The sequence below is a fragment of the Alligator mississippiensis genome, chromosome 4, assembly GCF_030867095.1.
Source record: "Alligator mississippiensis isolate rAllMis1 chromosome 4, rAllMis1, whole genome shotgun sequence".
Lineage (NCBI taxonomy): Eukaryota > Metazoa > Chordata > Crocodylia > Alligatoridae > Alligator > Alligator mississippiensis.
The window spans coordinates 176,011,483-176,026,593 of record NC_081827.1 but is presented as its reverse complement, the minus strand read 5'-3'; the positions used below and the strand labels follow the sequence as shown (position 1 = coordinate 176,026,593).

At 45.2% G+C, this 15,111-nt stretch overlaps 1 protein-coding gene across 2 annotated transcripts in view; it reads left to right on the top strand.

Annotated features, from left to right (window-relative positions):
- The window catches only part of PTH2R (parathyroid hormone 2 receptor), a 93,013-nt gene extending 81,371 nt beyond the window's left edge, over positions 1–11,642 (top strand). For both annotated transcript variants that reach the window (XM_019491965.2, XM_059727109.1), the window contains exons 10-13: positions 725–819; positions 7,011–7,149; positions 10,001–10,042; positions 10,768–11,642. In XM_019491965.2, coding sequence (XP_019347510.1) covers positions 725–819; positions 7,011–7,149; positions 10,001–10,042; positions 10,768–11,163 — 672 coding nt within the window. In that variant the 3' untranslated portion in view covers positions 11,164–11,642. The remainder of the gene's footprint in view (positions 1–724; positions 820–7,010; positions 7,150–10,000; positions 10,043–10,767) is intronic.
- The last annotated feature ends 3,469 nt before the right edge of the window (positions 11,643–15,111 follow it).

Here is a 15,111-nt window from a genome sequence, read left to right as displayed (position 1 = left end):
CAGGGCTTCATGTAATCAGTGGAAAAACTGAACTGGTCTAAAGCTATATCCAATGTTTAGGCAATGGGCCCGGTTCCAAGGTGCTCTAATTCCCAGAGCAGCACCAAATGCCGCACACCTTTGGGAAGTGAGGATTTCCCTAATTTTGTTTAAGATGATATTGCTACCTTTGTATATACCATTTTCAACTGTCCTGCCCAGATTGAGGCTATCAGACCATCTTTTCCTCAGCTTCTATGTGGATCCTGATGCATCTCCAGCTGCTCCTACACTGAGAACAGCTGGAGTTAGGTGTGAAAGCCCAGACTGATTGGAATGTAAGAATTTGCCTCCACATATCATGCCAGACTTGAAATGCTTCAGGTTTCACTTGGATGGCTTTAATGGACTATATCGATTATGCTGATCTCCACCACCTGAGAATCTGACCCTTTGGTAGTAATCAGAATGATATGATATTTCAAATGTCACTAGAGCTAGGACTGCTTATTCATGCAAGCCCAAATATTCAAGCTCAGTAATTTTCCAAGCAATTATCTTATATCAGTGATGAGAAATATATAATTTTATCTTTTCAGCAAGTTTCCTGTGCATTTCATTATTTTAATTGTTGCTTCTATATTATTGATTAAAAGATATTTTCAAACTTCTCAAGTTTGCAGAGATAACTGTAAGATTACTGACTGTGTATTTTTGTTCTTACAATACCTCAATAATTTTACAGCTGAACTTCATTCTGTTCCTGAATACTGTGAGAGTTCTCGCTACCAAAATTTGGGAAACAAATGCTGTTGGGTATGACACGAGAAAACAATACAGGTAAATCTTTAGAAAGTATATTATTCAACAGAATGGTCCTGATATGGCTGGTTAAAAGGGTTGCTTCAGTTTAGTATGAATCACTCAGAAGTCTGTTTAGAGAGTGAATCAGTTCCTGGAATGACGTATAGACCTGAGGAAGCTTGCCTTGTAGCTGAACACTTGTCTAAGGCTAAAAACAGTTGGTTTGGGGGGGGGCAATCCCTGGCTCACTGTCCCTGGCTTGGACTAGCATCAAAACAGGCAGGAGACAGTCATTTACACATGCAGGTTGAATGGTAATTAACTTGAACTAGGTTCATTGAGGGGAGGACACAATATTATCTTGGTACTTTTCAGGTACTTAGGGTGGGCCAATAGGTTATATAGTCTGTAGGATCCTGAAATAACAGGCTTTGTCCCAGGGAAATCTGTTTTTAACCTAAAATTCTCCCAGACTTGCAGCTGGTTCAATAAAAGATATCACCTACAAAAATCCTTGTTGTACAGCTCCCACAAAACTTTGGGGCTGACAGATTGTTTTATTACACGTCTAAAATATCTGGATTGAAAAGCTAACATTGTTTTACAGTTTCATCATCACTTTCAGAGTATGGAAGCATTTCTAAAAATAGCCATTCATTTCTTCATTAATCACTAGCTATGCAGCAAGTGCTGCTCAGGTCAGTAGAAGTTAAGACTCATAGAATTCTTACAGGGAATTCTCACACTCTCAACATGCCCATCTCTCCCTTTTATAATTAATAACTATACCCACTGCCACTTCCTCAGCATCCAAGTCAACACTTAGATCTAATCCTTTTCCAAATACCTGAGAAAAACAGTAGGTGTTGCAGGTTAACAAATCTGGGGATGGTGAATGAGAAATAAGGAAGGTATTGCAAGCTTAGCTTCCTTCCTGGAAGGTGCTCTGCCAGCAGATGTTTGCAATTAAGTCAAGTGAGGCTAAAAGCAAACTTTCTCAGTCTGAACAAATGTGTTTGTACCTGAATGCTAGCAAAGAAGAATTTTTCCAACTATTTTAGTTGGTCTAATAAAAGATACCATATTAACCAAAGAGCCTTGTCTGTCCACACAAAGAGAGGGAGGTCCCAAACCAATTAGGATTCTACAATTAAAGCCAATACCTTGAACTCTACCTGGAAACTCTTGACAGCCATTTCAGGTTTTGATGTACTTGTGTGATGAATTCTTTTCTTAAAAAGTAGTTGACCACATTCTACTCTAGCTTTATTTTCCAGTTGGGGCATTGACACACAATATTATGGCAGCAAAATTGCCCTTTATACTGATGTTCAAAAGGAGGTAGAAACCCAATGTACAGCCAGTGTGCAACCAATGCAGACAACACCAGGAAAAATCAGCAAAATTGCCCCAAAGTGTAAATTATACTAGGGTACATGGGACTGTGCATCTGCAGCTTGTCCTTGGAGTTCAAAGCAAATATGTTATTACTTGCTTTCATGTCACTTAATGGTGAGGTATTTTAAAAGCTACGTACTGTGGACAGAACTGTAGGATACCACAGGATAGCTGCATATCTGTCTACTCCAGAACCCAGAATGCTTTATAACAGTAAACAAAACCATTGTAAGCTACGTAGTGGGCGTGCCTACACATTCATTAATGCACCATAGTTACTGCGCATTTAGTCTAGTACTTCCTTAATGAAGTACTAACTGAATGCACAGTAACTACATTTACTGTACACCAGCACTACTGTGCAGGGTTTTTTTTGTGATGGTTACTGTGCAGTAGTCTAGTAACACTGTGCAGTAGCTTATTAGCACAGTTTTAAACCAGAATACTACTGTGCAGTGTCATTGGGCTACCATGCAGTAAGCGTCTTGTGTAGTGATTCCAATGTAAGTATGGCCATATCTTTAATCCGCACGTATGGGCAGGAAAAAAAAGTGTAGTAGGCATACTTCCCCTGTGAGAGATCTGGTTGTTCTGGAAGTATCCCCTTCCTTGGAGATGCAATGCTTCAGAGTCTTTTGGCTCTTTGGATCAAAGTGATTTAAGTGACAAAAATGCAGCCAGGGACTATATCCAGTTGCAGGGTATAGTAGAGCCCTTAATTTGCATTATTTTCTTGGAAATAAGGGTATAGCACTGGAAAGGATTTCCTAAGCAATCATGTCCAGTCTCCTGCCATCACAGACAACCACATCACAATCCTTTTCATAAACTTCTGCTTCATTTTAAATTAGCTTTGTCTCTTGCACCCAAGAACTTCAATTCTTTTACTTTTAGAAAAAGTCTGCTAATTTCTACCATATGTTTATTTGTGGCCACTTTGTACCCATTTATTCTTGTGTAATCATTGTATTTCTCAGCTAAATTGTTTTTTTTCCTTCCTAGTATTAACACCCTGATGTATTTAAGAACAGCAATCGTGGCACCATGATTTGACAGATCAATTAAAACCTCCTAATATCAGACTTCATGTGACAGTTCTTTCAGCTTTCTAGGATACAGATTGCTTTGTCATCTACCCTGAGTACACTACAATATTTTTTTCTAACTCAGTTGTGGTCATTTCCATTTCTATACCCTCATTTCCATTATCTATCCTGACTTTGACCCATATTCAACATCATTTTCCTTATTCAAAACTGAGGCAGAATATTCATTTTGTTTGCAAGTCATATCTAGATATCATCTTGACCTCATATCATATCACCTTGGTCTCACCCTCACTGTACTGCAGCCCCATTTCTTTCCCTGTTATCATTTTATGTACATGGTTAAAAAAGCTGTTGTTCTAATTTAATATCCTTTGTAAAATCTAATTCTGTTTGACTTTTGGCAATTTCCATTTTATTTCAACACCATGACCCTTAAGGCATGTTTATAGTGCAGTCCAGAGGTGTGATTACTAAGGATCCTGGTTTTCTCTGATAAAAATATCTCTAATTTTCAGATTAAAAAAGTAACCCAAAATCCACATTTTTTGTGATTAAAATGAAACACCACTATTTATATATCTATATTAGTGGTGTTTCATTTTGATCACGGAAAAAAATATGGATTTGGGGTTACTCTTCTTAATCCAAAAATTGGGGATTTTTTTTAATCAGATAAAACCAGGATCCCTGGTGATTACAGTTGATGTAGACATCTCTGAGATAGCTTTAAAGCTAGTTAGCTTGGGTGACAGAAGCAAGCATAATTGTACTATATGATGTGAAACATCTCGAGGCATGTTTTCTTGCCACATCCTAGGTGCATAGGTACATACTCTGCAGTTAACATAGTTTAAAGGTAGTTCAAATACATCCACAGAAGTTGCAATCTCATCTCTGTATTGCATTGTAGACATACTCTAACAAACACCTTTCTTTGCTGGTCAGTCCCTTTGGCTAGGGACACACATTAAAAAACCCTGAGCATTAATTGATTCAATCTTTGCAGGTTAGTTTAACCTGCCTAGGTTGAACCGGTTTGCAACCTTGAAGACATTCCCTCTGGACTGAAGAAATGCAGGCACATGCCTGCAGTGACTCAGGCTAAAAGCTGGAGGGTGCTAGAGCAGCCCTCGCTTCCCTTCCACAATGCTGGCTGAGGGTGGGCATGGCTAGGCCCCAGCAAGGTGCTTTGATTAGGGAGGGGTGTAAATCCCCACCCTGCCTGCACTGTCCCATGCTTTTCCCTGCTCACTGCTCAAGGTGCAGGAGTGTTGCCCCACCACTCCCCTCCCAGGCTAGCACTCTGAGCCAAGGGAGGGGAGTGGTGTGCAGTGCATGCATCTGTTGATGACCCTAAGCTTTTCAATCTCCCTCTCCCTGTTTCTTCATATTATCTGCAAAAACCGTGCTGATAAGCTACTGAATAGTGTTATTAGACTACTGTGCAGTAACCGTCACAAAAAACCATGTTCGCTAGCACTACACAGTACATGTAGATAGTGCGCATTCAGTTAGTACTTTTAATGAAGTACTAAATTAAATGTGCAATAACTACAGAACATTAATGCAAACCAGCAGGGGGGTGATAACACAGTGTTTACCAGCCAATCAACAAAACAAAAACCTCTAATTTGTTCAAGCTCTTCTTAAACAGATTTTTCCAAGGAAGGAACAGAGGGACATTACCAGCTGAACTGTTAATTACTTCCATAAAGCCCTAAATGAACACTGTTCTGTCAGTGAAATTGGAGACACGCACGCACAGAGACACCTCTCAGCATTAGGTAGCATACCACATGCCTAGGGTCCCTGGGGCTGGGGTCCATGCAGTGGGAGATAGGAGGGAGGGAGGGAGCGAAGAGGGGTCTCTGTTTCAGCAGTGAAGAAAGCCAGGCAGACCCTGCTGTGCCTACAGTCTCCCTTGGAGCTCTGGCTAGGGAACAGAGGGGTGGGGCCAGCCCTGTTCTCTGGAACAGACAGCCCAGCCCAAGGCTGCAAAGCATTTGATGCTGGGGGACTCTGATTTAACTTTAAAAAAAGGAAGGGGTCTGGGACAAGTTGCATAAACCAGTTTGACTCAGATCAGTTAAATCTGATACTACATTCAACCAGGTTTATCTTAAAGCAGTTTCAGCCATTTTGAAATTGGTTTATGTGCACTGAACTTCTGTTCTGTTACAGGTTTAAGCCGGTTTCTGATCTAGCCTTTATGTAATTCCTTGAAAGCTCTCTTCTTACTCCTAAAATAATTTTTGTTATTGGATCTGGACCCTTCTCTACAACTACCTCGTTTGTTTTTTGGCTTCCTTTGAAACCTTACTTACAAACCAATTTTTCTTCATATGTCCATTTAATCTATACTATATCAACTCATGATCCATCAATTCAAAGTTGTTTTCTATGACAAGCTCACCTATACTGTCCTCACCACTTACCAATGCAAAGTCTAATGTGTCTCTATTTCCTTTTAACTAAGTGCTCCTGAAGCTTATGAAATTGTAGACCTTTCAGGAAAAAAAGAGAGATTATGTTTTTTTCAGATTAAAGTTTAAAAACGTGCATATGCCTAATTCAGAAGAAATATACTTGATCCATTGTTACATTTGTAGTACAAACTCAGGTAGTAAATAATTACTGAAGGATTTCTAACTGGTGTACAAGTAACCCTTGATCAGTATGTTTGGGGAAAGAATGAAAGCAGACTTGATGTTTCACACTAGATTGAGGAAATGTTATTATCCTGCCACACCCTTGTGTTAGAAAATGGTTAGTAAAAATTGTGAAAGAAAAAAAATTAATATGTGGTGTGAGGTTAAACAAAAAAACCCAACCAATTTATGTAAGATTAGGGTTACCATATTTCCAGTTCAAAAAAGAACACTTGTTGGGAAGGGGGGTGGGTAACATGATTGGGGGGGAATGCGGTGATATGCCCATGCCCATCACTCCCAAGCCACAGCCCCCCTGATGCTGCCCCTAACTCATAGTACCTTGCCCCTCAGACCATACTAGTGCCCCTCACTCCCAGCCTGCAACCCACAGTCCCTGCTTGTACCCCTCATTCCTGAACTGTGATCCCCTGGCACTGCCTGTGCCCCATGCTCTGACCCACAGTTCCTGGGCCCCCCTGGAGCCCTTCACTCCCAAGCCACAGCTCCCCCAGCCCTGCTGGTACCCCTCACTTCTGACCCACAGCCCCCTGCCAGAACCCCTGACTCCCAACCTGCAGTATCTCCCAGCTGCCCTGCCCCGCCCAGTCACCAGAGCCCTGGTGCTGCTAGGCCGCCCACACAACTCCCTGATGCCCACAAAGGGCCTCTCTGCCCCTTTACCCCGCTGGAGGGGGAGGTGCCTCTCCTGCCCTACTGCAGCCCCAGTGCCCAGACAGCTTCCCCCAGCACCAGCAGGCACCCCCCCGCACACAAACTGTGACACACACACACCCCGACAGTCCTAAGCCCTGGCCCTCCAAACCCTGCCTCCCCACAGATGTACCTGTATGCAGCTGCCCCCCAACCCCCACTCCTCCCAGCCCCAAGCAGCTCCTTGCTAGGGCAAGCTGGGAAAAACTTCAGTGCTGAGCAGAACATGATCCCAGATATTTGTTGTTATTAAAAAAAAAAGCAGCCACCCAGACAGAGACGGGAGGACTAAAAAGGAGGACATGTCTGGGAAAACCTGGATGTATGGTAACCCTATGTAAGACACTTAATGAGTATTTGATCTCCTAGGTGCAACCCACTCCAATTTATATAATAAATGGGCTTCTTGTGATTACAGGAAATTAGCAAAATCCACCTTGGTTCTGATCCTGGTCTTCGGCATCCATTATATTGTCTTTGTGTGCCTGCCCCACACATTCACTGGGCTGGGCTGGGAGATCCGAATGCACTGTGAGCTCTTCTTCAACTCTTTCCAGGTGCGAAAGGTAGCAATATAAAGCATTATCCCTCAATATGTATGTTCATCTCTGATCACTTCTTTCTGGCCCTGCCAGTAATTCACAGTCTTTGATGCTGTGAGAGACTAGAATTCTGATGCCAACAAGAGATCACCTTTTCACAGAGTCCTGAGAGGGTCAGTTATTGATTTCCTGAACCTGGCAGCAGCAGGTGACTGTAATTGTTCATTTAACTCTAGTGGAAATAACACACTATTATTTAGCATGCCATTTGCCTCAGAAAGGATTTGTGAATACTACATTTGGTATGTACGTTCTTTTGATAAAATATTTGTGCATTGGATTACTTTTGGAAGTTATGTTTCAGGAATAAAGGTCTGGCATTTTGGTTGCACAGCACAGAAATGTAGATTTTGTTTAATCTATCTGTGAGTGAAATTACTATTACAGCTGGGTTCAAATAACCACTGGGTGATGTGGATGCAAAAGAAAAGGTGAAACAGTCAATCTCTGAACTGAAATGACTTGGAGAATGGAGCTGGTTAGGAATTTTCCATTAGAATGATCTCCTAACAGAAATACTTATTTTTCAAAACCAAATTTGCATGGAGAAATTTTCACTGAAAATTTCAATTTTCAGCAAATTTTGATTTTCCTTTTTGGAAAAGCAAAATGATGGCTCCCTGACAGCCCATCTGGAAGGCTCTTGGAAATTTCATAGTCTGCCTGCTAGTGCTTGGGCTCTACTCCTCCCCGCTTCTTGGCTTCCATCATCCCTGCCAAACCTTATAGTAGTAGAGCAGGGAGTCCGAGGGCTGGACTGTTCAGCCTCAAACTGCATGCCTGAAACATGGGTGTCAATTTCACCTTCTGAAAAAAATCAGCAAAGGCCTCCCCAGCATCCTGCCAAACAGAACGTTGCAATTTTCTCTCCATTTCTCGCAAACAATTTCTTTTTTTCTGGCAATTCCTTAAAATTGTTATTTTAGATTTTTTTTTTTTAACCTCAATTCAGATTGTTTAAAAATGGGACTTCTTTATTTTGGAAGGTATTTCCATTTTTTAAGCCAGCTGTACCAGAGTTGCCACCTTCCATCTCCTCACATAACTGTTTAAACTCCACATGGGCTTGCTAAAGTAACAGAAATTGGAGTGAGCTTAGAATACTTTGACTTCCTTACCCTCCATCAATGCTGACCTTGTGAAGGAACACCTTGAGAAGCTGGACACCTTCAAGTCATCTGGCCCTGACAGTTTACATCCCAGGGTACTCAAGGAGCTGGCAAGCATCATAACTCAGCCACTGGCATGGATCTTTGAGAGTTCCTGGCACTCTGGTAAAGTGCCCAAAGACTGGAAGAAGGCCAATGTGGTGCCCATCTTCAAGAAGGGGAGGAAAGCGGATCTGGCAAACTACAGGCCCATCAGCCTGACCTCTATCCCAGGGAAGGTCTTAGAAAAGATTATCAAAGAGGCCATTCTTAACCGACTGGCCAATGGCACCATCCCGAGGGATAGCCAGCACGGGTTTGTTGTGGGTAGGTCTTGCTTGACCAATCTTATTTCCTTTTACAACCAAGTGACCTATCACTTGGACAAGGGAGAGGAGATTGATGTCGTATATCTTGACTTCAAAACAGCCTTTGATCTGGTATGCCAGGATCACCTCTTGGCAAAACTGGCCAACTGCGGCCTTGGCTTCACCACAATCTGCTGGCTGGGGAATTGGCTCCGTGGTCAGACCCAGAGGGTGGTGGTTGACAGAAGTCAATCATCATGGTGCCCCGTGACCAGTGGGGTCCCTCAAGTCTCTGTCCTTGGGCCAACACTATTCAACATCTTCATTAATGATATGCACATTGGTATCAGAAGCGGACTGGCCACGTTCGCCAATGACACCAAACTCTGGGGTAAAGTGTCCACACCTGAGGATAGGAGGGCGATCCGGGCTGACGTGGAAAGGCTCAGGAAATGGGCAGACAAGAACCTGATGGTGTTTAAGCCCGAAAAATGCAAGGTTCTCCACCTTGGGAAGAAAAACCCGCAGCATGCTTATAGGCTCGGCAGTGCTACGCTGGCTAGCTGTATGGACGAAAGGGACTTGGGGGTCATGATTGACCACAAGATAAACATGAGCCTTCAATGTGATGCTGCGGCTAGTAAAGTTAGCAAAACACTCGCTCGCATCCATAGATGCTTCTCAAGCAAATCCCAGGACGTCATCCTCCCATTGTACTTGGCCCTGGTGAGGCCACAGCTGGAGTAGTGTCCAGTTTTGGGCTCCACAATTCAAAAAGGATGTGGAGAAGCTTGAGAGAGTCCAGAGGAGAGCCACGCACATGATCAGAGGTCAGGAAAACAGACCTTATGATGAGAGACTAAGAGCTATGGGACTCTTCAGCCTGGAAAAGTGCAGTCTCAGGGGTGATCTGGTGTCCGCCTATAAGTTTATCAGGGGTGCTCACCAAGATCTGGGGGAACATCTGTTCACCAGAGTGCCCCAGGGGATGACAAGGTGAAATGGTCACGAACTCCTTCAGGACCATTTCAGGCTGGACATAAGGAAGAACTTCTTTACTGTCTAAGCCCCCAAGGCCTGGAACAGACTGTCTCCAGAGGTGGTTCAAGCACTTACCTTGAACACCTTCAAGAGAAATTTGGATGTTTATCTTGCTGGGATCCTATGACCCCTGCTGACTTCCTGCCCCTGGGGCAGGGGGCTGGACTCAATCTTCCAAGGTCCCTTCCAGCCCTAATGTCTATGAAATCAGTGACTTTTAAAATTTAACAGAAAGAAGAGTTACTTTTGACATGCTTGTACACCTGGCAATTATCCCTTAATAATCTGTTTTCCTTTCTTATTCTGCAGGGTTTCTTCGTTTCTATTATATATTGCTACTGCAATGGAGAGGTAAGTCTATAAGAAGGATAGGAATAAACTCCTAAACAAACTCTGAGTGGCAGAAAGGAGCTTTTGCACAGAACACTATAAGCATGGCAGTAAATTAATTTGTCTGTGCCTACAGGCAGAATGGAGCTATTGAGCAACTCTTAAAGGAACTTATCAGGCAGTTTGTGTCCTCAGATGGTCATAAAATGAAGTATAAAACAAATTCAGTGAAAGCAATTTGTTTTTGTTTGACATGTGTCCTGTGTCATTTGTAGCCAAAATTTTGCAATGTTGTAAGAAACTCATTAGATATAGAAAGTAACATTCACTGTACAAACAGAGTAAAAAAATGACATCCTGGGTGAAATGTGCTTACAAGTTTTCTTAGTCAAGGTGGCCATAGCGGCAGAGGGAGAGATTCTCCAGTTCATAACACTTCCCGAAAAGATTGCCCCCATTGGCTGCAGCATGACCACTTACAAGAGTAAGGGGATTAGAATATGGCCCATACATTATAGTATTTGCATGGGCTGTGGGTTATCTTTTTAAGGCTATGATCCGTAACCTGATAGCATTTATTTAAGGGTAAAATTCAGGAAAAAAATGTACATAGTGCTTCATGTCATGTGATTTTTGTGATAGTGCTCAAAAGGGAATACACCTAAAGGTTTCTGCTCATTAATTTATACCTTTCTCATTTTCTGTATTGGCTCTGTTGTCGATTTTATTTTATTTTTTCCTGTTAGGTTCAGACTGAGATCAAGAAGATGTGGACCAGATGGAACCTGGCTGTTGACTGGAAAAGAACAACTCCATGTGGCAATTACAGATATGGCTCTGTTCTCACAAACATGACCCATAGCACCAGCAGCCAGTCTCAAATGGTGGCCAACTCCCGCACGGTCATGTTTTCAAGCAAAGTCAACAGAGCTGTCAACAGGCAGAATGACATGCACGTAAATTTGCCTGGGTATGTTAGGAGCAACTCTGAACAGGACTGTGTACACCACTGGGTGCATGAGGAGGCCAATGAAGGTGAAGAGAAACAGGTGGATGATATATCATTAAAAGAGTCCTTGAGGCCACGGGATACTAACACAGATCCTGAGGAGAACAGAGGAGAAATAGAGGAGGCACTGTGAACAGTCATGGACATCCATAAACACAGAGAAGTAACAACACAGCTAGAAGCCCAGGGCAGCTGCAACACATGGGGAGCGGCAACTTCCAGCTGCCACTGGGCCACTAGTGCAGTTGTGCAGCTGCAGTGACAGCCAGGTGTTTCTGCCCTTCTCACCCCCCAAAGTCAGCATCTGGGGCAACTGCCCTGGTCTCCCCACCCTAGATATGCCACTGCATGGACACAGCTAATGTGATATAGGTTAAATCCTCTTATTAACTGGGTTGCTAAATGTATCCATCTGTTGCCTTCATTTGGCCTCAGTGAATATCTTGATCCAAGCTAAAGCTCAGTCGACAAGGTCAACTGATCAAGGTGAAGAATCAATATGTTAGCGACGAAGCAAAATGGCTTCTATACCACAAATTTTAAAGGCACAAAGAAGCAAATGATTATCTAGTGGTTTTATATACAATAAAACTGAATTATTTTTGTCATGTAGTCACTTTTTATAGACTTGCAGTACCTGCACTTAAACTGGAGTTGAGATGAATCCTTGGATGTTTTCTCCAGATGCTCTTCTGAAGGCCTAAAAATGTGACTACACTTTTTTACATCCTAAGGAGAAAAGGGAAAGAGACCAGAGGCACCTAAAGGAATTCTTTAGATTCTAGAAGATCCTGATTGTGAATCCAGGGCACCCTCCAAGCTTTTTATGAACTTGATCTCAAATGTGATTGGTTTTTATTAACTGAGATGCCACTATATTTAAACCATCTATATTATTGTTTTAGTTTGTTAAAACCAAAACCCCTGTGTGGTTTTATACTGTGTAGTCTACCATTCTCAAAAAAGCCCCCTCCCCTGTTTTGTATAATGAATTCTGCTGCAAATTGGGCAAGATGTGGCAATCCTAAATGAACACAAAATCATTTGATAACCTCAAGCTTCAAAGAAATCATTCACAAAAAAACAAAACAACCCCAAACATCACACTGTTCAGCATAAATGTAATTAGTGCTTTCTTTCTTTGATTTCCTGTTTTTTGCACTGTGGCAAAAGAATAGGTCCTCTTACGTGCTGTCCTCTGGAAAACCTCAGTGTTAGGCAGCAAATAGGTTTGTTTCCAATGCATTTTCATTATACATCAGCAGAGGCTGGGATATGGTTAATACAAACCTGTGCTACTTCGGCCAGCTTTGGTCTTATAACAAAATCACTTTCCAGAAATGCATCGGCTAGGGACAGACATTCAAAAAGCCTGAGCATGAATTGATTCAGTCTTTGCAGGTTAGTCTAACCTTCAGAGAGTGAACTGGTTTGCAAGCGCATAGATGTTTGGCACATGCCTGCAGTGACTCAAGTCAGAAGCCTGGGGGCAGCAGAGCAGCCCTCCCTTCCACAGGGACACCAAGCTGACGAAGTGGCGGGCATCGCCAGGCTCCACCAGCTCCCTGACACCTGGGAGCAATCCCAGCACACAGGGCTGCCCAGCCCCAGAGGGGAACTGTTCCCCTTCTTCCCTCTCCCCCACCGCTATAGGGACAGGATGGTGGCCCTGTTCAGTGCTGGGGGGGAAGGGGGATCTGTTCTCCCTCCTCCCCCTCACCCCCGGGGTAGGGTGGAGGAAGGTGGGCTTCGTGAGGCTGCCTGGCCCCCAAAGGAGACTCTTCCCCCTGCTTCTCCGCCATCTCTGTTGTGTGCGAGGCTCTATGAGATGCTGCCAAGCCCCAGAGGGAGACTTCCCCTCACTCCTCCTCCCCAGGGCAGGGGGAGGCTCTGTTCCATGCTAGGGGGAACCCTTCCTTCTCCTCCCCCTCCCCCCAGAGGGGTAGCGGGAGTACAGAGCTCAGCTGGGCAAGGTGCAGGGTGTATGGATGCCCACACACTCCCCCCATGGCATGCAGCCCCCACTGCCTGGAAGCAGCAGCAGGCGGGGAGGTCAGGGCACTCATGCCCAGTGAAGGCACAGCACTGCACAGCAGGAGGGAGCGGAGCCTGCCTTATTCCTGTGGCTCTGCTCCCTGAGCCTGCAGCTCCAGCCCTTGCAGTGGGGGAAGCCCCATGCTGGAGCCAGCTGCTTCCTCCAGTCTCTGCTGTGCAGGGCCCTGCACTCTGCCAGGAGTAGAGAGAGCCCCACCCCCTACTTCCCCATAAAGTCCATCATGGGGCTTCCCTGTGTGACTGCAGAGATGCAGGTGTGGCACAGAGCTGTGATAGAGGCAGCCAGCGCTGCGCTGGGGATGAGAAGTGCTGGCCCGCGCAACCTGCCTGACTGCTTCTATCCCCACACTTGCAGCTCCGCATTCACGCAGGGAAGCTCCATGCTGGACTCTGTGAGGAAGCAGGGGGTAGGGCTCTCTCCACTCCCAGCACAGTGCAGGGGCCTGCACAGCAGGGACTGGGGGAAGCAGCTGGCTCCAGTGTGGGGCTTCCCCTGCTGCAAGGGCTAGAGCTTCACACTCAGCCTCAGGGAGCAGAGCCACAGGGATAAGGCAGGCTCTGTTCCCCCCCGTGCAGTGCTGGTCAGAGCCACGCCTGCACCAGGCACAAGTGCCCCGACCTCCCCACCTGCTGCCAGGCAGTGGGGGCTGCATGCCATGGGGGAATGTGTGGGGGTCCCTACACACCACACCCTGCCCAGCTGAGCTCCACGCTCCCGCTGCCCAGCTGGGGGGAGGAGGAAGGGTTCCCCCCAGCATGGAACAGAGCCTCCCCCTCCGCCTGCCCCTGCTCTGGGGCTTGACAGCATCACATGGAGCCCCATCCTCCCAGCCCCGCAGTGGGGAGAGGAGAGGGGAAGGAAGAGGAAGAGTCCCCATCCAGCACCTCACAGAGTCCCCCACACCATCTTGGGAGGAGGAGAAAGGGAAAGAGTCCCCCCCCAGCACCCAACAGAACCCCACTCCTAACCCTGTGGGACAACCTACCCAGCATGTCCCCATTGAAGGTGAAGGGGGCAGGGAGAAGGATTAATTCCTCCCTCCCTCCCCTGCAGCCAGGGTCTGCCAGCTCCAGGGGCCACCTCTGGAGTCCCCTCCCCTCTGCTCCTTAGCAGACAGGCTGGCCATGGTTGCGGTGGGGGAAGGAGGAAAGAACTAACCCCCTCCCTGCCTACTTTGCCTTAATGGGGCCATGCCAATCAGTGCCTCTGCTAGGGCCAGTCTCTATTCCGAGTAGAGAGCAGAGGGGCAGGGGCAGCCCTGCAGCTGGAGCAGAGAGCCTCGCCCATCCCAGAGAGCATGCCGGGATGCTGGGGGAATCTGGTTTATTATAAACCAGCAAGGGATCTGGGACAGACATTGCATAAACCAGTTTGAGCCTAGTCAGTTAAGTCTGATAACTACATTCAACCAGGTTTCTCTCAAGCCAGTTTCAGCCTTTTCAAACTGGTTTATGTGCACTGAATGTGTGTTCTGTTACAGGTTTTAACCAGTTTCTGATCTCTTAAGCCAGTTTGTGTGTAATGTCTGTCCCTAGCCATCAAGATCTTTGCTAAATGCATAAGTCCTATCTTTGTTCATCTTTGGTCCTAAGCCCCCTTTCTACTAGCACACAATCCCACTCTGATTTCCAGGCAGTGGTGTTCTTTTCACCAAGGATGAGGAGCTCAAGCCAGGAGCTATATACCCCAAGCTTCTGCAAGTGGCGCCAGCGCAGGTTTTTTATTGGCCAGTTAATTTTATTGGATGCTTTCCTAGAGAGCTGCTACATCAGGTGATGTATTGGGTACAGCTCAGATACTATGGTGATAGTTATTTTATATCAACCTGAAAAAAGAGTTTAGGAGATTCTGCCTGCTATCCATCTTGATCTGCATATGAGGAGCTCAGCAGAAAAACCCATCATGACTATGCGATAGCTGTCATGGTAGATGTGTAGCCCTGCAGTCCTGCCTCTTAGAGCTATTTCAGTTCTCCTGCTATCTGTCCTATCATTGTAAGGGCAGCAGCACCAAGGTAAGATGCAC